General features: G+C 45.5%; 1 protein-coding gene across 1 annotated transcript in view; it reads left to right on the forward strand.

Moving 5' to 3' along the window:
- The window catches only part of WNT2 (Wnt family member 2), a 48,174-nt gene extending 24,945 nt beyond the window's left edge, over positions 1-23,229 (forward strand). Inside the window, exons 4-5 of the mRNA XM_059074393.2 lie at positions 1,321-1,585; positions 18,585-23,229. Of these exons, the coding sequence (XP_058930376.1) occupies positions 1,321-1,585; positions 18,585-18,814 (495 nt within the window). The 3' untranslated portion in view covers positions 18,815-23,229. The remainder of the gene's footprint in view (positions 1-1,320; positions 1,586-18,584) is intronic.
- Positions 23,230-25,333: the final 2,104 nt, after the last annotated feature.

The following is a 25,333-nucleotide window of genomic DNA, read 5'->3' on the forward strand; positions in this document are numbered from 1 at the left end:
GAGGCTCCGGGGAGGGAGAGGCAGCCTGGAACATTGGTTTCTGTGGAGTGCGGGGGAGGGTGAGCTAGGTTGCTGCAGGGAGCTCCACCTGGGCTGCGTTCTGGAGCCACCCGCCCATACCCCATACCTAGACCAATCATACCAGAAGCTTAGGCTGAGCAAGGTTCCAACTACCACCTCCAAGTTCTTAGAAACAGGTCTCTCAATGCATTACCCTAAGAATTTTGTTCCTAGTACCACCTTGAATAATGTCATCAAGGGGTTTCATTCTCCTTCTGCCTATGCCCCCCAACCTAGATACCCTCTGTCGTGGACATGCAAATGGAGAGGATGGGGACCCTCAAAAGGCAGGTTTCTCCTCCTCTGCTCCATGACTGAGCTGAGGACCAAAGGCTCAGACTTGAGATCTCCAAGGCCCGTCTCCCCCACTGCCTTTTTCTGGGTGTCACTGTGCTTTTGGTATCTGATGAGGGAGCCCCTAGTTAGCCAATTGCCTCTGCTTCCTCTCTACAAAAGAACAGAGCGAGCTCAGCCCTTTCTGCTAAGCGGAATAACTTGGGCAAAGTTGAGTGATAATTTCCCCAGTTCAATGTCACCCTGAGGGTCACCAACGGACTCTCCAGTGTACCCTGACTCTGTCCTGTACCAGGTGTGTAACCTTGGACAAGTGCTTTGACCTCTGTAAGTCTTGCTCCTCAATCACTGCAAAATAAATACTGTAGCACAGGATTGTTGTGAAGATCAGGGTCATCAAGAGTGAGTTCAGAAAGCATTATCACAATGCCCAGAACATGGAAAGCACCTCAGAAATAGGACCAATCACGATGATTGTTTTATTGAAAGAAAACGGGCTTAGCGATTACTTTGTTAATTTGAGTAATAGTATACATTTCCAATATATTGACAGTAAATCTATACTTCTTTTTAGAAAATACTCTAATTCATCCCCTCATTCTTCAAGTCGGCCCCATACCCCTGTAGATTCAAATTAGTGGGGCTTTTGTTATCCCCCTAGGGAAGCTCGTTCGTGGTCAGGCGCTGCCCGCCGCCACCTGCTGCAGTGTGGTATGGCTGAAGAGACCAGCAAATGACCCCAACATCTCCCAGTCCTGAGCCCCAGGATCCTGGGCCTTTGGTCACTTTTTTTTCCCTTTTGAAAAAAATTTATTTGATTGAAGTATAGCTGCTTTGCAATGTTGTGTTCATTGCTACTGTGCAGCAAAGTGATTCAGTTACACATATATATACATTCTTTTTCATGTCCTTCACGTGTACGTGCTGGAGTCCGCCTCCACTGAACTTGCCCGTCTTCTCCCACAGGCTGTAAAGCGGTTCTTGAAACAGGAGTGCAAGTGTCATGGCGTGAGCGGCTCATGTACCTTGAGGACCTGCTGGCTGGCCATGGCCGACTTCAGAAAAACGGGCGATTATCTCTGGAGGAAGTACAACGGAGCCATCCAAGTTGTCATGAACCAGGATGGCACTGGTTTCACTGTGGCTAACAAGAGGTTTAAAAAGCCGACGAAAAATGACCTCGTGTATTTTGAGAATTCTCCAGACTACTGTATCCGGGACCGAGACGCAGGTAAGTTCAAAACACTTTATTCACAGCACCTAATTCTTCCAACAATCAGCACCCTGCAATTTAAATGCAGAGTTAAAATTTAAATGCAAACTTCTGTATTTTCCGCCTGCCAATCCTATAAGCGTAGTCTGCTGCCTTCAGGTTCAAAGCTCAGGTTCTTTATAATTCATATTTAAAGTGCACAGAGAGCTCTCCTAAGCACCTGGAGAAACCGGTTGATAATGTGCAGATTCTGGAGAAATGGGAACCCAACAAGAATGCACATGGCAAAAAGTCAAAGTATGCAGATGAGCAAAATTCTTCAGCCTGGACAGAACTCTAATTAGTGGGTTAATGTCCATATGTATAGAAACACAGCATCTTTCCTGTGATCCTGAGGCTGAGAGGAGGACAGCTTTGTGGTGTATCTGCTGCCCCTTTAAATCCCACCTCTGTGACTGTGGAGAGGGTCCCAGGGATTTACAGTTAGCCCGTTCTGAAATCCTCCATACTTCACACTCCCTTGCTCTTTCCACAATGCTCAGAAGTTGCCAAATACTTGAAAGCAAGAATTCATCCCCACTGGCTCAGCGTAAGAGGCAGTTCGTTTATTAAAGCCACACCCTTCCCTTGACGACGGCACCTTCTCTGTCCTGAACTCACTCAAAGAGCAGCTCCGTCAGCCTTAGCACAGCTGTTGCCACCTGTGGGTTTTATAAGTGTGCTTTCCTCCACCTCTTGCCCCTCCCAGTCAGCACTGAACTCCTTGCTTAGCGCAGTCCATGCAAAGACTCTGGTACAAACTAAGAATGAGTACAAGTCTCAGTGGAGAGGAGGTGATGGAGAGCCCACAGCCAACTTGGCTGAAGCCAACTTTTCAGACTTAGTAGAAAGCAAGGGAATTCATTACCAGGAAAAACATCCTCGAATTCAAATTCTGAGTTTGTTTTTCATTCCAAAGTAATTGCAAAGGAAACAGTAAAACAGTGCAGACGTCAGCAGCTCCTATCACAGGTCTGACCAAGAGGCATGATTACCGGGGAATGTCACAAGAAGTCCAAAGCCTCTTCTTTGTCCCCGAGTGGTTGAATTTCCTTCATGGTTTGATGAGCTGGTTCTTTGCAGCACTGGAGCAAGTTTGTACATGCAGCCTCTGGATTAATAACTGCTGAGCGAAAGGGCCAGATGCTGTGCCCTGCTGCATTCCTCACATGCTTTGCGACCTCTAAGAAGTCATCCTACCTGTCAGGCCAAAGTTTCGCCGAATCCCCAAGAAACCTGTGCGTTGGTACAGGAAGGTCCCAGAGGTCTGGGTCCCTCTCTGCCATTAACTAGCTGCTTAACCTCAGGCTCCTCAGACGGGCATGGGGCTGATGACATCAGGATCATTTTAGGAACTATGTACTGACTCCTGTGTGCCAGGTACTGGGCTAAGACCATTGCACACATGGTCTTATTTAATCCTTAGAGCCTCCCTATGACATCAGTGCATTGGAACTGATTACTGAAACAAACAAACAAAAAAATCAGACTAAGAAGAGGGTGGCTCCTGGTTGATCACCACCAACCAAGAACCAAATTCACATCTTATTTTTCGAGATCAGATAAGCACCGTGGATATCATCATCCCTATTGTACCGATGAGAGAAGTGAATGACCAGCTCAAGATCTCATTGGTCTTGGAGGGGACGGATGTCCAGCTGTCTGACCCCACAGCCTGTGCTCGTAACCCTAACACTGCAACTTGTCCTTACCTTTCTCCCAGGGCATGTATTATGTGAAAGGCCTGGTGAAGCAGAAACCTCATTTTAAACATAAGAGGACCTGCTTCCCCGGGACATCTTTTCTGGTTTTTTGGATTGAAGCAGTTTGCACAGTGAAGCAAATGGTTATGCTTGATGAACATTTAACTGCTTCATAGATAGTCCTTGAAATCAAGACCTTACTTTCTCTTCCTTACAAGGAGGTTTGGAATCAAACCCCTGCTGCGTCTTCAGGATACTAAAAGTTATTCCTGCACACTTTGCTTTTTCTACTGCCTGTATTAGAACACAATTCTGTTTCTCGATCCTAAAATAGCAGACACATCTGCAGCACCTGCCATGTGTTAGGGCTTGATCTACATTGTCTCACTGAGTAAGGTGGGTATGTTATTATCCCACTTCATGGGAGGGGCAACTGAGGCTCTGACAGGCAGGCTATGGATTTTGCCCAAGGACTCTTGATGGACACGAGGCAGGACAGGGACTTGAGCCCGAGTCTCCACATGCTTGTAACCATTTTACTCTGCCTCCCAATGCACCAGCCGCTGGGCACACTGCTACAGGTGCAGGCTTTCTGAGGGAGGCTATATAATTTATCCCCTCTCCTAATTTATTTCTGCTCTATTTTAGGCTTAGTTTAGCTTCTCTGATTTAAAAAGATGTGAACTGGGTTCTGGGTTGGTGTTGATTAACCAGGAGCCACCTTACTATTTTTTTTTTGTGTGTGTGTGTGTGTTACGCGGGCCTCTCACTGTTGTGGCCTCTCCCGTTGCGGGGCACAGGCTCCGGACGCGCAGGCTCAGCGGCCATGGCTCACGGGCCCAGCCGCTCCGTGGCACGTGGGATCTTCCCGGACCGGGGCACGAACCCGTGTCCCCTGCATCGGCAGGCGGATTCTCAACCACTACGCCACCAGGGAAGCCCCTCACCTTACTATTTTTTAAGTAGCCAGTTCCATTGTTTTAGATCAGATTTCCACTAAGATTCCTAGGTTAGTCATAAATTGTCTGAACTACACTTAATGCCTTTATTTTTCTGCCTAGAAAAATGCCAGAGTCATCCGTGAAAACTCGCAATATTTCTTTTGAATTCTGTTGACCATCGGATGATTATTTTAGTGAAAGTATGATTCAGGGCGTTTGATATCATGTAGAGAAAAGTTTGGATTGCTGACAGTATTTTTTTCATTGTTCATATTTGGACAAATAACACATACAAATAGCACACGTATGAGATGCAGATTTTCCCTGAGACAGCCTCCTTCAACCCGCATAGCTGCCAAGGGCCTTGTGCTGGTTTGTGTAAAGACGAGGCTTTCTCCTGGCCACTTTCTACTGGAAATTTCTGTAGTATGCAGTCTAGCAAGTCAGTCAGAGTGTGTGGTTCGGAATCTTCCTGGAGTAGCTCATAACTTCTGACTGTAGAGGCAGGGAGATGTGACAGAGTCTGGGACCTGTGAGAAGGGGAGACTCCTGAGCCCAACTTAGTGGCATTCCTTCTCCGGGCTCTGCGCCCTTGTTTGGGTCAGTGCTAACATCCTCTGGTGTATGTTAAAGAAGCACGCACAGTTAATGAGTCAGGACATCACTGAGGGAGTCTCTCCCCTCACTAGGATCACACAACATCAGGAAGGACCTGTTTTCTGGTAAATGGAACATGTTCAAGATGGGTTACCATCAGAGGTATCCAGGCTCTAAGATAAGTCAGAAGTTTGAAGTAAAATTTAAATTAAATAACATATATATATATATATATTCACTTGCTCTATTAAAATCGACATTAACTTTTCCCTAGATTACACCTCAAATTACCCACTCTGCTGTGTTGCAGTTATTTTGTTTTATCTTGCTTTTTTTATAAAAAAATATCATGCACATTTAATATTCAACTGATTGGGCACCTTCTCCTTGTCAGCACTTGGAAAAGCAATGCTGGGGAGCAGGTTGAATATTGTCAAGTAATAGATATTTGGAATTGGCAGACTTTAGTCTTGCTAGTCAGCACCTGCTGCCTGTTCAAATTCGCTCATAATCTGACTGAAGTAAGCCGGCTTGTTTGTCATTTCGGTTTGTGGAGTGGATAAAGTCTGCAGGTCTAGTCCACTATTTTCCAAAGTGAGGGCCTCTTCAGAGACCTGTTGAATCAGAATCTCAGGAAAACCCCTGAGATTCTATATGCTTTTCAAACTCAAGCACATCAAAATTTGAAAAATCCATGATTTAGGTAGTCCATGGTTCCTGATTTTCCCATAAGTATTAGGTAAGAAGAAATCCAGAGAGATTTTTTTAAAAAAATACCTGATCTCTTACAAAGGAAAGAAAGCTTTTTTATTTGAGGAGCTCTAAATAAATGTCATTCAAAAATATCCCTGCCCTGACTTACCCAGTGTAAGAGGGTGTCCTTTCGCATTAAGGCCCTGCATTTTCTGGAACCCTCTTTTACTGGGAATAGCACACTGAAATGATCTCGGCCATCAAAGCTTCCATTGGAACTAGCTTGACAGAGATCAGCAAGTCAGCCCTTTAGTGAAAATAGTGATACCAGGACTAGTGAATTTTGGTGAGAATTACAGAAGGGTGAGTCAAGACCCTAGGGTATTCCTGGGGGAGGAAAGGCGATGGGAACTTTGGGTGAATTCCTACTGAGAATCAGGCCATGGGCTACAAGCTTTATGTGTATATTCTCTGAATCTTCACAGCTGTTACCTCCATTTACAGAGAAGGAAACTGAGCCTCTGAAAAGTTAACTTGCCCAAGATGTCATGGCCTGTAAGTGATAAACAAAACAGAATAAATAAAGTCAAAACCAAAATCTAAGGCTTCCCTGGTGGCGCAGTGGTTGAGAGTACGCCTGCCGATGCAGGGGACACGGGTTCGTGCCCCGGTCCGGGAGGATCCCACATGCCGCGGAGCAGCTGGGCCCGTGAGCCATGGCCGCTGAGCCTGCGTGTCCGGAGCCTGTGCTCCGCAGCGGGAGAGGCCACGGCAGTGAGAGGCCTGCGTAATGGGAAAAAAAAAAACCAAACAAACCAAAATCTATACTTTTCTCACTTCCTGAAATTTGATGGTAGTGACTGGGGGGCTGTGTAATAAAGAGGCAGCACAAGGACACAACATAATGGCATGAGGTGCCCACAAAGCAGGGAGGTGGGAGGTGGAGAGACTTCACCCATGTCCAGCTCAGGTTGCCTGGAAGCCCCTTTCAATGACAAGCCCTTCCAGAGTGTTAATGTCTTCAGTTGCTCCTAAGAAATGATAAGCTCAAAACCTGATTAAGGAAGATTTTCTTATGGCAACAATAATAACAAAAGACATTTTCTCCCAGTCTTCAGTTGAAGAAGGTGAGTGCTCTGATGTTCAACTATAAATACTCCCCAGAGATTCGGAGAGTAGGTACAGCCATGTGATGCTGTGCATGTGACATTTTGCAGGCCAAACTAGAGGGCAGATCTAGGAACTGGGCTTTCTGGGAAGGGTGGTTCTGTGGTTATCTCCTCTGGTTACTGCCCCAGGCATCTGTAAATCAAAGAAACTCTTAAGTTAGAGATAGGTGCATCGCTAACTAAGGAATGCTGCTGTCCTCTCCAGGGAAGCGTCTGCACCTAATCACAGGCCACTTTCACTGGTTATTTTGTAAAAACCCTGACCTGGGCCAGAGGTCACCCTGAGGTCTCTTCTCCCACTGTAGAAAACAAGCAACCCTCCGCCTCTTGTCCAGTCAAGTACAAAAAGCAAATGGAGTTCAACAGTTGTTTAACTTGTTGCTGAAAACCTGATACAGGTTTCTCTCACTGTCTGGAAGTAGAGCCTTCCCATGGAAACTTTCGTAAGCCGAAATGGTATAAAGTGAATAAGCAATTACCTTAGGATACGTCTTGCTAATAGATGCACAAGATAAATTGAGATAAAGCACAAATCCTCACAGACTCCTTTCAAAGTGATGGCGCCCTGATGCTGAGATGCTGTGTGGGTCCTGGGGAGCTTGATGCGGGGGTCACCCCTGCTGCTCAGATGTGTGCTGCCTCTCTAACAGCTTGCTGCAAAAACAAACGCTGAGCGCTCTTTTCACTTTTCGCCTTTTTTTGTAAAAGCGAAAATTCTCTTGGGATTTCTTCCAGTTAGCAAAAAAAAAAAAAAAAAAAAAACAAACCAGGTACCAATGTAGGTCTTTCGTTAAAGTGAAATGCTCGAAGTGAACTTTCTCACCATCGGGGGTTACCTGTACCTGGCTGAGAGCTGCAGGCTGTGAACAATGTAAGACCTCCCTTGGGTATCACGGTTTTTTCCACATTAATCATCTTTAGCAAACCGCCCAGTACCCGTGGGAACACACAACTCCAACCATGGCTTACAGAGTTTGGTGTTCTAGACCTGCCCTGTGGTGTGGTCTGGGTTGCAGAACCTCTGAATGCTGGGCTTGTGACCTGATGAAAAACAAGGGAACACCATGTCAGCCAATAGCAGTGGGTGTATCTTGTTTTGACACTAAATGTACAATTCCGACCAGGACACCTGAGCTCCCTCATCTCGTCATGGAACAAATATTTATTAAACCTCTTCTATATGCCAGAAACTACGATAAGCCCCAGGAATGCAAAAATGAGGTAGACAGACTCGGACCTTGCCCTCGTGGTTTCTTAGGCCTCCTCATCCTTGTGGACGAGCCAGGTGGGTGGCAGGCAAGGAGACTCAGGCTAGGTGCTGGGGAACCCTGCCTGGACAGGAATGTGATATTCTTAGGTTTCAGTCCTCACTCCATTGCACTATTACAAGGTCTTACCTTACATTTGTCACTTTGAAAAGTAAAGAATCAGTTATTCATTCCTTTCTGTGTTGAGCTTTACTGTAGAAATTTCATGAGCTGATATCTCAGAAGTGCTAGAACAGGAGAGAATGATATGAAAAATGTATTGGTGAGGCTTCTAAGTCACCATTTTTCCTGTCTGTCCCACTGGATTCTGATTCCATGATGGCAGGAACTATATGTCTGTTCACCACTGAATCCATGGCATCTAGTACATAAATATGTGTTGAATCAAATGGCAAGCTATAAACAACATAAAGTCTGTTCATCATATTAGCTGGATTCTTATATTGGTGCCGTGTCGTAGCTTAAAGATAACTTTACCTTCCTTTGACAGGTAATTACTAAGCGCGTCTTCACTCATCACTGATTACTTTATAATACACAGCCTGTGAAAATTCCCATTTAAGCTTAAGTGTTAAATGGAATTTTTCCTCATATTCAAGTGCATTAGTGGGGCATTTACAGAGCTTAAGATTCTGCTGGCTGCCCATTTCCTTGGATGAGATCAAAGGTCTCAAATAAATGCAGCAGCAGACTCTATCTGTTGCTTTTAGCTGCCACCACATACTCAGTTCTTTTACTCTTTGGGGGATCCTTTTTCATTTACTGTTATCAGTGGGATTACTGGGTAGTTCATCTGATTTCATTGTTAACATAGCAAAATACTTTTTACCTCCAGTGCTATTTTATGTTATAGGCATGATCTATAAATCTGCATTACCTTTTGGAATATAGATTTGCTAGAATTACTATACTTTTAGGATACACTAAAAAGTACCCTAATTTGAATTAGTTGAACGTAACAATCAGATTGAATTTGTGAACATTTTTTTAAAAAGGGAATTTTTTTCTTTCAAAAGAAAGAAAATTGCAGGCAAAAACAATTTTATTTTTTTATTTTGAAATCTTTGACATAATTTAACTACTAACAAGAAAGGATTTACCAAATAGACATCCTTTACTTTTCTGGGAAATAGAAAAAACTTATCTCTAATTACCATATTAATGTGTTGCAAGCAAAAGAATGTTTAAGTACTTTAAAATAATGTATTTGCTTACTTCCTTTAAGCTTTCCCCCTGAAACCTATTTTGTGCTAGTGTGGTAAATCTCCTTTTTAAAATATGCAAATTTCATATTCCTAGGGAAAGAGCCCTGTATTATAGATTAGGAGACTTTGGTGCTACCTATTGTTATTTCTACTGATTATTAATTGGGTAGTCTTGGACAAATTAACTTCTCTGGGTCTCTTAAGATATGTGTTTCACCTAGAAATTCCTAAGGTTCCCATGATTCAATTATGAATGAATGAATTGTTCATTCATCTTACTCTAAGTTTGCAATAACACAACCTCAACTTGATGCCACAGACTCTCTTAAGTTGCCATTGTGAATTTCTGTCATTTAAAAATGTGCCACATTTCTTGTATGTGTTCTCTATGTATCAAGTGAGATAACTTGAATAAAAACCTGGCTTTTAGCTAGTCTATTCTCCCACAGTGCCTGGGGACTGGGTGACCCCTCCCTGCAGAAGTGTGCCTTCCTTTGGCAAGGGAAGGCTGATCTTAATTTTTAAGGAATTTATTTTAATATTTAATAAATCAGGAAGTATATGTTGACCACCTGAGAACTATGCAATATATAGAAGAAATATAAGACCTAATGCTGTCCTTGGGAAGCAAGATGCATGAGAAATCATCAAACATTTCAAAACAATGTATGAGCTCTACTGGCTGACGTGCTAACGTTATAGGACTTAGAAAGGTGGTCCAGGTGGGCTTCGAGCAGCCAGGGAGCGCTCTATGACAGGTGCTGACGTAGGCCTGAATCTTGAAGGATGGGAAGACTTTCGATCTAAAGGAATTCGAGGAAAGTCCAGTGCAGCAGCTGAGAGTAACTCCTATGAGCAAACAGTCTACACGGCTGTGACATCAGAAAGTCTCCTCAGGAGATGGCCTGATTAGAGGATACGGGTGGAGAGTAGTGGGAAATGCACTCGGGTAGGCTAGCTAGTGCCAGATATGGAAAACCTTGACAAGTCTAACCTCGACAACTTTAATTCCACGATAGGATTTGCTAATTTAATGGGACATGCTTTCCTGTGCCAGTCAAACCTTTCCTAGTTATTATGAAAATGTTGAGTAAAACCCTCTAAGTGGAGAGACATTGTCCTTCCCTGCTTTAGCTTTGCAATCACTGATGCAAGGAAGGGGGAGGCCTTCCAAGTAGATGAATGTGTGGTCTCTAACATTTGCTCTTTAACATTCTTTCCTTCCCTCAATAAATCTGTGTTGTGAATGACAACGTGCAAGTCAGCCAGAGGAGAAACAGCCTATTGGATGACGGGCTTAAGTGAATCTTGCCTTATGCCCTAACAGTCAACATATGGGCTTCTGTCAGCCTGGAGTGGCAGGAATTTCCAAAGATACAGGCCCATCCAGAGAGAGCGAGAGAGAGCGAGAGAGTGAGTGCCCTTTCTCCAGGTCCCTGAGGTGTGGGTCTGGGAACTATTAGCAAAAGCCCTCCATCCTCCTCCGCTGTCAAGAAGATGCATGTCAGGGGAGACAGAAGTGTTTTTGCACTGGGAACCCTGACTCCATCATTAATTTTATAGCCCTGGGGATGGGATGCTTGATTCTGTAAAGTTCCCTCAGCATTGCTTCACCAAAGGTGCATTATGTGGTCCCAAACTTATGTGATTTAGAAACTCTGATTCTCCATCTTTTTCCCATGCATATGTGAGCTCTTGTGTGAATCAGGGTGAGGAAAACACCTGTGGGAGGAGAGAGGTCCATCTGGCTGGAACCCGCACCTTCCCATGGTTACAGACTGCCCGGATTTTACGGGCACTGACTCTAGGCAGATGACCTGATGACAGCGCGGTATGAAGATGATAGATGAAGGTTTGGGTCCACTGAGCCTGAGTCTGCACCACTCTGTCTGGGGACTGGGATCTGTATCCAGGCGGGTCACCCATCTGGGCACACTTCACAAACCTAAGGCAAAGGGAAGTCAGGGAGAAGAGCTTCCAACTTGTCACTTCTCTTAAGTGAACTGAGTAAATCAAAGTGTAGGAAGAAATAACATTATAAAGCAATATAAATGATCCTTTAAATAAACATGTTAAATCTTCAGCATCTAAATATGTGTTTATCCATTTAACATATCAATTTGGGAGACTAATATTAGGGCCATTACTCAAAAATATTTTTTAGGGCTTCCCTGGTGGCGCAGTGGTTGAGAGTCCGCCTGCCGATGCAGGACACACAGATTCGTTCCCCGGTCCAGGAACATCCCACGTGCCGCGGAGCGGCTGGGCCCGTGAGCCATGGCCGCTGAGCCTGCGCGTCCGGAGCCTGTGCTCCGCAACGGGAGAGGGCACAACAGTGAGAGGCCCGCGTACCGAAAAAAAAAAAAAATTTTTTTTAAATTTCTCCTTTGAAGTATTTTTAGAGCCAGCCACACAGGCTTTGTAGATATTGTATGATGCAAACATTTTACCCATAAAGATCAATTTGGCATTTGGAAATGGCGCAGATAATCTTAGAATGAAGTCTGAGAAGAGCTAGGTAAGTGCTCAAGCTATGCCATTTCATTTTTGGTGAGATGCAAATTGGTGCTGTAGGCTTTCCTGAACAGAGAGCTCTGCTTAGGGACGGCTCCTCCCAGAGTCTTCAGTCGTAGCCACGTCAGCAACATATATTAGAACCAACTTGGGAGTGCGCGTGTTTTGGAGATGTGCATTCTGGTACTGCAAAGTATTTAGTCTGTCTCATTCCTCAAAAAGGTGCCAGGAATTCAACAGGAATATCACTACAGGACAAATGCAGTGTAAGCTACAAATACCATGTTAACAAGCCTTGTTCACTTTCTCACAAAACTTCGGGTGTCCTAATTGTCTACAGCATATCATACATTGGAGGAAAAAGTCCCCTCCAAAAGAGTTATATGTCAGGACCTTTGCAAGTTCTTCACTTAATAAAATAATGGAGAGAGAAAACAGGAAATCTGCTAAAGCACTGATCACATACTGTTACACATGAGGCTGCTTTCTGGGGCCTGGCAGGACACGAGGCCAAATCACAAGGTCAAGAGCTCCATCTCTGGAGTCAGACAAGCCTTCTCCAAATCCTGACCCTGCCACCTGCTTGCTGTGTGATCTCGGGCAAGTCACTTAACCCCTCTGACCTTCTGTTTCCTCATTTCCAAAACAGTGATGATAATAGTACCTACTTTATAAGCACTTATGAGAATTAAATGAGATAATGCAGGCAGAGGCTTATCCCAGGGCCTGGCCTGTGTTAAGTGCTCCACAAATATTGGCCCCAGTTATGAACAAAAAGGAGAGAAAGAGGATAAAAAAGACGGTAGAGGGGGAAGAAAGAAAGAAGAGGGGGGGGAAAAGAGAAGAAAAGAAAGGATGAAAGAACTTCAGCTCTATCTGGCTTTGAAAATGTGAAAACTGGCTCTTCTGGTAGGTATAGCTGGCTTTATTTCCCCAGGGCTTTTGTTATGGCCTAGGTGGGGTCATCAGATCATCTAATGAGTGACTCATTACTTAATAATTGGTGTATTATTTAGAAAAAGAGATCTAAAAGTATATGTCGCAGGCTTCCCTGGTGGTGCAGTGGTTGAGAATCCGCCTGCCAATGCAGGGGACACGGGTTCGTGCCCCGGTCCGGGAAGATCCCACGTGCCGCGGAGCGGATGGGCCCGTGAGCCATGGCCGCTGAGCCTGCGCGTCCGGAGCCTGTGCTCCGCAACGGGAGAGGCCACAACAATGAGAGGCCCGCGTACCGTGAAAAAAAAAAAAAAAAAAAAAGTATATGTCGCAAATATTCAGAACTAAACAAGGAGCCAGGTCATAAAACTCAGTGGCTCCTTTTCATAAAGCACATGTGAGCGCCCTCTCTCTCTTTCTGTCTCTCACACACACATATATGTGTATAATCTTGTATATATATATATATATATGTATAGTCTTGATTCTTTTTATTTCAAGAATAATGGTGATGGTGATGTTTTCTGCCTTGCAAAGGCTAATGGAAAGTCTCTAAGACAGTAGAGCCTTATTGCTATCAATAATAATGAGTCCTTATTATAATTTCAATACAGGAAGCAATACCAACAAGTTTTGTGTAGCTTCTGCACTCTGGCAAACTCTCTTTTCAGGGTTTTGATGAAACGGCTCTCTATCCTGCTCAAACGGCAGCAAGTGTCAAAACTGTCCTTCCTCCCTGCAGTCTGTCCTCAGATCTAATGAGATCCAAACCCCAAAGCAGGGCCAGTTCGTAGTCCTTCGCTAGGCAGCCTCGTCCTCCCCTCGGCTGGCCCATCCTGGCACCGCTGACCCCTCAGAGGGGCCGTTGCTGCTCCAGGCTGCGACCCCACAGCGTTCTCACATCAGTGGCTCTCAACCTTCAAAAACCCGCCTCACATTTTCTTCTGGGCCTTCATTATGCCCTGTTTGGGCAGCCACTGGAGAGTGGTGGGTTCAGATTCATCGTGAATTCCAGCACTGTGTAGCTGAACGCTGAACTGCTGAGAGAGCTCAGTGCCAGAGTCTTTGTCTCCTTTCCTGAAACCACTTCCTAGTTAGGCTCTTGTCCGCGGCCATCACTTAGCTCCTCTCAGACTTTGGATGATGTTGAGGCCACTTCACTGAACAGCCTTCTGTTCAGTTGGAGTCTAGTTCAGTTTGCTGCATTTGGGGGACAAAACCCACCAGGACCATTAGTCCAGGCTGAGTTAGACCACAAGATTCGACCTCCTTAGGCTTGCAAGCCGCCAGGGAAAGACCATGGAGTTCAATGTCAGTGAAAGGACCACAGCCTGATTCAGGAATGAGACATTTGGCCTCCCTGTCCTGGCCCCTGTACCCCATAGCCCCAAAGGGGATAAAGAATTCTAATTGCATGGTAATGTATTTATATTCTGATAAATGCATGTCAGTGGAAGTGAGGAATGCTTATTGATGTGCAGGGCTTATGAACAAAACACATAAAAGGTAAAAACTCAGTTACCTCTGAGATGGCAGGTGAGGGCACTTTTCCTACCCCCTAGGGGTCTCATTCACACCCAAGGCTTCAGTTGCCACCTCTGCCAAAGATTTCCTAATTGGCATCTCCATCCTGACCTCTCTCCTGAGTCCCAGAGAGGATTTTCAGTGACCATTCCTACCTGTACGGCCCACAGTCACAGCCAACGCAACATGCTGAAAACTAAGCTCGTTATCTGCCCCCCAAAGCCTGCCCCTCCCAGGTGTTCCCCACCTCAGGGAATGTCACCCGCGTAAACCCCGGCGCTCCTGCCAGGAGCCTGGGAGCACCTCTCCACTCTCCTCAGCCTCTCAGCCGCTGGTCCAGTCAATCTCCACGTCCTGAGGTGCAGCCTTCTCAGCTTCCCTCGAGTCCGTTAACCTCTTCCATTCCCACTACCACTGTCTCCATCCAGGCCACGTCGTGTCCTGCCCAGAGTACTTTATTGGTTTCTAACTGGTCTCCTGGCCTTCACCCTGGCCCCCGTCAATCCAGTCACCCATAGTGACTCTTCTGAAATATAAGTCCAATCATGTGTCCCTTGTAGCATTCCTCTGCCCTTGGTTAAAATGTAAACCCCTTGACCTGTAGCACAAGGCCTTTCACAGGCAGCTTCTGTCCACCTCACTGGCTCATCCCCTGCCACTGTCCCCTTTGTCACCCTCCAGCTGCGGTGAACGCTTTTCTTCTCAAGTCTTCCCATCTGTGGCCTTAGCTGCTGCCTCCTGCTCCTCTCCCTCCTTCCCTCCCCCCTTCCCTTCTTGTTATTGCAATATAAAATGCATCCAGCAAAGTGCATGTACCACATGTGTACAGCTAAGTGAACTGTCTCAAATGAGCACCCCCAGGTAACATGTGCCCAATCAGGAACCTGAAGAGAACAGTACTCCAGAAGCCTCCTTCAGGCCCCTTTTCACTACCTCCCCAAGAGATATCACTACCCTGACTTCTGATAGCACAGACTCGTTTTCCCCACTTTTGTACTTTATATAAATGAAAACCTACACAATGTATCAGGTAACTCCTGCTGCATAGCAAACCACCAATCAACGTAATGGCCTGAAATCACCTTAAAGTTCCACCTTCAGCTTCATCACTCCTTGCAGCTCTGCTCTTTTGTCCACTTCATCACCAAGCTTCTTGCAAACTGCCCACACTCTGCCATCACCTGGCCTCTCCTCCTGTTCACTCTTCAATCCACTGCACCCATCCGTCTTGTTCCACTGAAGATGCTCTCATCAAAAGGCACGAGTTACCTCCTTATTGTTGAACCAGATGAACAGTTTTCAGTCTTTTCCTACCTGACACTCCCCACCATCCAACTCACCCTTTAATTCAGTGAGTCACCAAGTCCTAGGGATTCCTCCTCTTCAACCCATCCTGTATTTGTTCTACTTCTGTCTCCACTCGTTATCTCTTGCCTGGACTAATCCAACAGCTTCAAGATACCTCCCTGTCCCAAGCCACTCTTCCAGATTTATCATTTCAACATATTCTTCCCTGAATAGAAATCTGGACTGGCTCACCACCCACCATGGAATAAAATCCAAATTGCTGCAAAGCAGGAAGACTCTTTGACCTGTTGCTCCAACCTCTCTTTCCGTGCTTTTTGCCTAACACACACCCTCTGCCTCGGCCACGTTGAATCTGCACAGTCTCTTGTGTGCTTGACCTCTGAATTTCTGCTGGGAGGTTCTCTCTCTCGCCAGAAATGCCTGTCACCCCATTCTCCCCTTCAAATCTTCTATCCATCCTTCATGTCATATCTGTAATGCCACCTCCTCTACAAAACCATTAACAGCTCCTTTTCTGATCCTGTTTTCTACTATTATTACTAAAAAATATCATTATTATAATATGCTTGGCTTACCCCCCCCCCCCCAGAACATAAACTCCTCGAGGCAGGCAGGATCTTTGCTTTGTTCACTGATACAGCAGCCCAAGCTCCCAGAACTGTGCCTAGCACATAGTAGGCACTCCTGTTAAACACCTGTTAAGTGAATGAATGGTTAACATTTATTGAGCACTTATTATGCCAGGTGCTTCCAGGCAGAATCTCATTCAGGGCCCACCACAGCCCTATGAGGAAGGAACTGTTTTTATCCCAGTTTTGCATAGGAGGAAACTGAAGCTTAATGAGATTAAGTAACGTGCCCAAGGTCACACAGTGGATACATGGTAAAGCTAGGATTTGAACCCTGATTTGTCCAAGCCCTAAATAACCTCTCTCTACTGTCTTGAGCTTTGCAGTGGTGTTTTCACAAAACTCTACCGTTGGCTACAGTAGGTCTTCAGCAAATGGAGCAGTTATCTTGAAGTAGTGGAAATAACTCTTTACATATTTATCTCTTCATTATATCATGAGTTCCCTGAGAATAGGAAGTGAATCCTAATTATTTTATTTCCTCATGGCCACCGCCAGAAACCCCAGGTAGCCGCACAGTGTCTCACACAGTTGGCGTTTGCTAAATGCTTACTGAATTAAGTACAGGGGTCTGCTGTTTAGAGAGGCAGCATGTGGCAGCCAGTCCTTTTTGCACAGTCAGGAGTTCTGAGTACTGTCCCAATGGTTGCCCCGAATCCAGGCCCAGCTGCTGTCTCTTCCAATGCTTTGCTTCTTCAGCACGATGTAGGCTCAGGGCCATCCCTGGCTAACCCACCCGCCACCCTGACTCCGGCCCTTTGCCGTCCTTCCTGTCCTTATGAAATTGCCCTGCCTGTCTTCCTGATGTCAGTGGTCTGATCACGCAGAGCAAGTGCTGCCCCTCCTACTCCTCTTCTTGACCCCGTGCCCTGCTTGAACCTGGCTGCTTCTTTGGTCATTCTTGACAGGCAGTGGCAACATGACATTTATATAGATAATTGGAACACAGGGTGGAATGTGATAAGCACAGAGTCACAAGGCACTGGAGGAGTTATGAAGAGGGAAAAATTCCTAGTTAAATGATGGAGGAATGGAAAGTGAAGCCACTGTCTTTTTCATGCCGATAAAAGGTGGTTGTTTTGTTTTGTTTTGTTTTTAGTAAAGAGTTTTGCTTCTTTAGGTTTGTTGGTTATTTAGGATTGTCAATTGCAAGTAATAGAAACTTGAGTGCTTTAAGCTGAAAGGTGAAATTTATTATAAGGATACAGTCTCTCAAGGTATCCAAAGGTTGGAATGCAGCCAGATCTCAGAGAGAAATGTCCAGAAAATAATCCAGGGTCTGGGCAGCATTCTCTTTCCATGTCTTATCCTCACTGTCTCTGTACATCTGCCCTGTTCTCGTCTCTGTGATGTCTTCTCGTCCACAGACCTCATCATGGTACATGGCTGCCAATGGCTGCTGTGTTTATACTTGGAATTTGTACTAACTGTCCTCATCAGAAACACAAATCCTCAGGGAAATCTACCTCATTGTGGCCCAGCTCCAGTCCAGTGCTCACCCATGGCCCAGTCACCTGCTGCCAACAGAGCAGGGTCACGTTGTTCACCATGGCTGCCAGGCGCCCTGCTCTGTGCAGAAAGGATCATTGTAAGCTGAGCAGACTCTCTAAAAAATGTCCATTACGCTTGGTTCTGTTACCAGATAAGGCTCTTGTAAACGAACTCTGGGTGCCTCCCCAAGAAAAGAACAATTAAAGAGGCTTCCTAGCTTTGAGATTCTTCGAGAAACAAATACATAAATATGAATTGCCAAATAGCAAGCATCATCCTAATTAACTAAGACAATGTCCGCTAGTCATTTCTAACAGGCTTTTAATACCAGTTTTGTTTATCAAAGACCTAGAATCCTGGCTTCAACCAGATGTCTCACATACATCTAGATGACCCACTAGACCAAAGCACGGAAGATAAACCAGGCTGGGCATTGCTCCCTCCTCAAGGCCTTACACAAATGATGCCCACACCTTCCCTTCGGCAACCAGAGTTCTCTTGTCTTTCTAATAAGCCAGTGCAATCAGGTCCGGGGAGACAAAATCCCCACCGTTGGAGGGTTCCATACCCCAACAAATTCCAACAGAGCTAACTTTGGCCACTGCTTCCTTAATGTGATTTAAGGCTGGGAGAAAGAGGACTAGTATGGCTCCTTCTTTCATCCTGATCTGGCCTTGCCCACTCAGTGACCCATCAGTCTAAGGTTGGGTAAGGATAATCTGAAAAGTTTACCCAACTTAGAAGTGGGAATGCTGGAGTCAGGATGTCCAAGGCAGCTCCAGAGCTTCACATCCATTCTTCCCGGATGTGGTGCTCACTGCTGTTGCCCCGTAGGGTTGACACGTGCTCCGTGGGTCCACAGAATTGGTGGCACAGCCCCGGGATGCGGTGAGGTGGCATCAGGGCCCCGTCCTGGAGGATGACCCCGTAACTCTTCCTCTCGAAGCATACTGTGTTCCACCCACACCATTTCACTGACACCCCCTGGCTTGTCTTCCAGGTTCCCCGGGTACAGCAGGCCGTGTGTGTAACCTGACTTCCCGAGGCATGGACAGCTGCGAAGTCATGTGCTGTGGGAGAGGCTATGACACCTCCCGCGTCACCCGGATGACCAAGTGCGAGTGTAAGTTCCACTGGTGCTGTGCTGTGCGCTGCCAGGACTGCCTGGAGGCCCTGGACGTGCACACGTGCAAGGCCCCGAAGAGCCCCGACTGGGCGGCTCCCACATGACCCCAGCGGAGGTCACCATCCACCTTCCCTCCCACAAGGACTCCATTGGATCTGCAAGGATGCTGGCCTCTTGGGTTCCCTCTGGGAGATGTTTCTTTAGGCACGTGGCCTTTGTCTCTGTGGAAGCCTCTTCCCACTCCCTGGGGGCCCAGGACGGGGCCCCCAGGCTGCACATTAAGCATGCCCTATTTTCTCCGACTTCCGGCATCCCAAGGCTCGTCTCTCCCTGGTCGTGACAGGCTGTTAGAGGGGGGAGGGGTGGTGGGCCCAGACCACTGTCTCTACCCACCTAGACATTTCCTCTTCTAGAACAGTTGGCCAGAGGGAAAAAGAGTGTCTCAAAGGAGCTTCCTCTGTGTTTTCCAACAAATGTTCACAGTTAAGAAATTCCATACTTCTGTCCGGAGGGTAAAGTATAGAAAGCAGGATAAACCCCTACTGAATTAACTTTAATTCTTGAAAAGACCAAGCAAGGCTTTTGCCTGATCAAGTGATTTTTCACAGCCACCACCTCGGGGGTGATTGGTAATTGGCTGGAGAAAAATGGCTTTCAATAAACTTTAGGTTTCAAATGCACGCATTTCAAGGCATTTGTTGCCATATTAAAAGCTGATGTGACAAGGTGGGTCTGTTGTCTTTTGGTACAGTTTGGAGTCTGTGCAATAGCAAAAGCCTCAGAAAGTGATTGCTTTGCATTGCTGTCCACTCAATATAAAGAACTTTTTAGGGAATGAGATCACTTAGAATCTGAAGGGAATTTAAAAGAAAACTGATGATCTGGCAGTATTCTGTAACTGTTGGGTGAAGATGGAGGAAAGTAACCTAGTGAGTGGAATGCCAGAAAACACATCTGTACAGATAAGGGGGAAGGGGGGGAATGAAATTCCTACCTGGTGTGATGCTTGTGGCCCATGGAATTCTGTAACTGAAATGGCTTTAAGAATGAAAACTTTGGGGATGACAAGACCAGGGAACCAAAATGCTGACAGAGAGGTTTCCGGAGCGAGGTCATGCCTGGACAGCCCCTATCGTAAGTGGACAACTAAAAGAAGTCGGCCATGTGCGCAAAGGGGCATCACCTAGTTCCTGTCACCCTTCAAGCACATTGTAAAGACCTGTCATATTTAATTGTGTTCATTTGACGCTTACAAGATGACAAGATACCATAGCCTAAAGCCAATAACACATAGCCTTGCTTATAAAGTTGGTAACCCTAGTGTATTATATTGCAAACAAATTGTAACTTGGAGACTATATTTAAGGGACCCAGCTGTAATTATGGGAACATCAATATGCAAATTGTGGCCGGCTTCTGCCCTAAACCGAAAGATGACATACAAGGAAAATGGAGAGGCTGCCTGCCCCATTTTATCAGATGAAAGATGTATCAAATGAAAGAAAGGTGAAATACACGAAGGTACTCCTCATCCCCCCCCTCCAGTTAGGTTCTAGTTCTAAATGTGATCTCTTCACAGAGCTCCACTAACTAACAGGATGATTCATTACAGGCATCTGGTGTCAAATTACTGATGCTTGCTTACCCTTTGATACTTTGGCCTTCAGGTTCTCTATCCTTGATTTAGAGCAGGACATTTACACCAAGCCTCTTGGAAATCAACCCCCTGGAGTGCTTTGTCATAATGATATTTGCCTCCTAGCTTCCTTAAAAATGACAGAATTCATCTCTTTTCACTCACTCCCAAACCCTAAAATTAATTGTCTAATTTTTCCAAAGTGGCTCTTCCTTCTTTTTATTCTATGGATTCAGAGGGTGGGAGGAGTGGAGCGTGGTGGTGGCTGCTCTGAGGCCAGTGTGGGTCTGGGAGCCGGGGCGGGGGGGTGGGGGGGGAGCGGCGGGGGGAGTCGGAGGCCAAACAGGTGAGCTCAGTCTTAGTTACACTAAAGCTCGCTGTGGGAGGATGGAGGGACTTTCTTGGGGGTCCCAAAGCCATCAGCCCCCCTTCCTGCTGGATGAACTGTGAAGTCATAAATCCATGGATACATTTAGTCATGGAAAGGATCTTAGAGGACATCTTAGCTCCCCTCAGCCTGTATCTGGGGAAACTGAGACCAAGAGAAGTGAAGGGATCTGTACAAATACCAGCCGTTACCCCGACACTCCCACAAACAGGACCACACTCTAGGAGTCTTCAAGAAAGTTAAGCACTTTATCTATTAAATGAAACTAGTTTGTCTCAGAATTAACTTGGTGGATTCTAAGCATTTTAGTATCTTGAGGGGATGTTCATTGTTTGTTTGTTTGTTTATCCCTGGCATGCTTAGAGCTGACTTTCTTCTTAGGCTGAAATGCATCCTTCCTGTTAAGGAGGAAGGGGACAAGGCACGCCCACGTCCCTTTCCTCATAAACTGCCTCTTGCTGCATAAATTGTCCTATTTTGTAAGAGAGACTATGGCAGCCATCTCCAGTGTCAGTAGATGAAGCCACCGTGGAGAGTAAAATAAGAGAGTGAAATATTTTTATCTGCTTTTACTTCTGAAAGAGAAAATCTCCAAATTTTTAAAAAGGTGAAGATAATTTCAAACTTATTTTCTTTAGGGCTTGGTACAGGATCAATATTTCATGACTCTAAAAGATACTAAACTCTTGATTATCCAGGCTTTTAAGGGAACGTATGGCATGAATTACCCAAAATAAAATAATGAGGGAATCCATTCAGGTCAAATCCCCTTACAAATTCCCTCTTGGTAAATATCTTATTATAAGCGGAAGTTTTCTAAGCTCAAGATGATGCCTGTTGATTTTTCTGCCATTTCTGAAAACGTTCCACACAGTAGGAGATCTTCACTAGTTCACTGGAGTTTTCTTAAATAAAGATATAATTGCACATGATTCTCAGACTTAGCAAATGGGTTTTTTTCTTCAATAGACTTGCCTCTCTCAATTGGTCTGTGGTGCCGACTGATCTTGGTATTCCGTGAACACCCTTTTCAATGTGCATTCTAGTTACAGCGTCCTGGACAGTCCCTCATGCTCTGAAAGCATTAACACCCTGCCTTAAAGAGACCAGTTTATCTCCTCAAAGGCTTAAACTCAAGCACAGATGCCCTCAGTGCCATGACCACACTTGGCTCTGGCACTGTGCCCCTCAAGGATGGGGGCCCTGGCCTGTTATTGGACCACAGTTACTTCAGGATGGGGGTTGGGGAGGCATAGGGCAACCCCAGGCATCGAACACTGCCTATCTGCTCTGCCTTTTACGGGTGTCACTAGATGGAAATGAGCATCCCAGAAGGATCCACCAAATGGCAATTTAATCTGCACGTGGCCTGATCATGGGAGGGGGAGTGAGAGGGAAAGAGCCAGGTAGCTGTTGCCAAGAGACCAGCTGAGTTTGGTGGTGGTGGAGAGTGGCTTTTTCAGCTCTTGTGGGTAACCTCCACCCTTCCTTCTGTTGTTGCTTCCCTGTCCCCTCCCAGCACCTACTTGCAAGGCATCTGGAGGCCCCTGGGCCGTTGCTCAGCTGTCCATACCTGTTGTCTAGCTCTGCTCCAGGCAGCCAAGGTTAATTTCAAGAGATGTTTTCAATTGTCACAACGATTTGCCTTTTTAGAGGAGTTACTACGAAGCTTGAAAACATCAGGTATCACGTTTCTTTTTCAAAGAAGGGTAGCTTTAAAGTCAGAAAATCCAGCTTCACATTGGCACTTCTAGGCCTTATTAACTTATTAAAGAATCTTACATTGACTCTCTGAGACCTACAGCAGGCCTCTCTCTCAGAGGCAGCCAACATGACCGTGCATGCGCTTGGGCTTGACAGTATTTTCAGGCCAGGATATTGTTATTACTTCTCATTTATTAAAGGCTGGCCTGGGGCCGGAGTTGTCTCGCTCAGCTAAAGAACATTCATCTCCCCTCTTGCCCACTCTCAAAATAAAGGCTCAGAGAGGTGTCCAATGGACCAGAACCATTCTTTTGTCTATTTACTGTACTTCAATCTGAGTTCCTTATCTTAAGAGCAAGAGTTGTACTCTCAACAAATAGACCTCCCCGTTCCAAAGCTGGTAAATTGCTTTTGTCAGGTCTGTGCTGACCTGCAAAGCAGTCTGCCGGTGTCAGCTGACAGCTAAGGTGTGCTGATTTTGACCTTCTCCTTACCTAGGCGGAGAAAATTTTCACTCATCCATGAGAATGTTCTTTACATTTTTCTGGGGATCGGCAAGGTGACAGGTGGTTTGCAAAGCCCAACATGATCGTTATTTTTCTAAATTGTAGTTGTTCCAGCTCTAGTTTTTTTTTTTTTCCTGAGATTCACATGGATTTCTTGTTTAACCAAACCTCCCACTTCCACAAGCTAATAAAAGTGTCACGCAGATTGTTACAAAGAACTATTGTTATTTACAAGTCTACATTTTCTGTGAAATCAAAATATAATAAAGCGAATTTTCAGTGTTGACTTTGTTATTCTAAACTCGCGACAGTCTTGCCAAACCCTCTGGTGAAAAGAAATCCCTGCAGGTTATGGAAACCGGCTTTTCTCAGGACCACATTTAACACAACTTGATTAAGAGGTGTCTTTCAAGTTTGTAAAGATTTTCAGGGAAGGCAATTGACTTACCTCACTGATAACTACAATTCACAGGTAAGACATATTCTAGGTAGAAAAATTATTCCAGGTTTTCACCTGTGTTCTCCTGTGGTTGCCACCTAAGTGCTTGGCCCCTCTCGGCACTAGTATGCTTTGGCAGCGTTTATAAATTCAGTGTCTCTCCACAGCAGCTAGATGCACCCCCAGCTTCTCCATATTATTGTTTTCCAAATAAGTGCTTGCTCTCAGCTGAATGTTTCTTTTCTCAGGTTGATTAAAAACATACAAGATCCTTCACCCCTTTATTGAGATCTGTGCATCCTGACTGTGTGTGCCACTTACATACAAGCAGCAAAAGCTCAGAAAATGGAAAGAAACTCTCCCACAGCAAGGGAGATCCACTCCTCCCCCCATTTTCTCTTCCTTGATGAGCTATATTTTGGGGTGACCTGACTAAACAAGGTGCTGACTCTACGTCAAGCACCCCAAGGTGACCAGCCCCCTAGTCAGGCTTCTCCTAGTCCCTCTAGGATTCATTCCTACAAACTCCCACACTAGCACGATTTGGAGAAGAGGTGGTGACACAACACATGTGTCTGTGTGTGTTTTTCAAAGGGCATTTCCCTGAAACATTTTTTGCCCAGACACTGTCAATGAAATTCCCTTTTTATCTAAGCCTTTGTGTGAGAGGGCTGTCCTGCACATTGTAGGATCTTTAGAAGCAACCCTCGTCTCTCATCACTGGATGCCAGGACCGCTGCTCCCTAGTGTGACAACCAGAAGTGTCTCCAGACATTGCCAGGTGTCCCAGGTGGGGTGGTGGGAGCGACGGGTGATAGTGAAACAGTTCCCGGTTGAGAACCGAAGATCTAACACTTCAAATCCTCTTAGTAAAACGCAGTGTGTTTTCAGAAGTTGGAGGCTGAATTCTTCTTAGGAACTCCTCAGTTTCACAACAGTCAGGGACAAAAAGCCCAAGATATGGCCTGGAGCGGGAGGAGTGAGAATGTTCTAGCTCTGCCTAAAATAGTTGAGTGATTTTGAGTTTTTCAGGACAGAAGAGGGGTAATAGTCAAGAGCGGTCACTGCAAAATGGAGAAAGTCTGAGTTTCAAGCAGATATAGTGAGACTTTCCAGTGGAGAGCCTGGGTGGGTTATCAGTTACAGGTTGTTCACTGCACACACACACACACACACACACACACACACACACACACACACTGCCTAGACTCGTGTGGGTGGTATTTCAGTGGAGTGAAGGAATTCAGAGAGTTGTCTAACATGTGCCAACGAAGTTGGGAAAGGGCCAGCGTGTCCTGGATGCAAGGTGGGCCAGAGTGGAGGAAGAAAGACACTGGGTGATAGACAAAATGAAGGGTCACCTCAGCAGGCTGGAGAACTTGGGGCAGATGACAACTGAAAGGAAACAGAAAGCCTGTCTTCTTTTACTTGACAATTTTTCATGGGCCAAACTGTATTTCTATTTAGGCTACCCAAAGAAGTAAAGAGCAGATGAGAACCACTTGGATGAACAAAAGAACTCTTCATCTGTTCCTTCATGCTATGATCCAGCTCTAGATAATACAGCATGAGTAAAATCTGATCAACAAGATCAATTTACCATTTCGACTATTTTTGGACTCAACTTGATTTTGTAATTTCCGAGTACTGACTAACCCCGTGAAAGCCCCTGTAATTGAATCACAGGCTCTGGATTTTCCCAGGTAGTGAACACAATCCTATCTTAATAGCATTGCCGGCTTTCCTAAGTTCCACACATGAGAGGAATCACACTACTGCCTGTAAACCCAATTCAAATATTTCAATGATGAACATGCATCCGGCATCCACTCAGCCGGCTTGCTCACACTGGTGACTTGGGCAGAGGCTAGAGAGCTTGGCAAACCCATCTGTAAATGTTTAGGGGCTTCATGTTACAGGTGGAGGTTGCACACCAGCCGAACAAATAGC

This window comes from Kogia breviceps, chromosome 9 (assembly GCF_026419965.1).
Source record: "Kogia breviceps isolate mKogBre1 chromosome 9, mKogBre1 haplotype 1, whole genome shotgun sequence".
NCBI classification, from domain to species: domain Eukaryota; kingdom Metazoa; phylum Chordata; class Mammalia; order Artiodactyla; family Physeteridae; genus Kogia; species Kogia breviceps.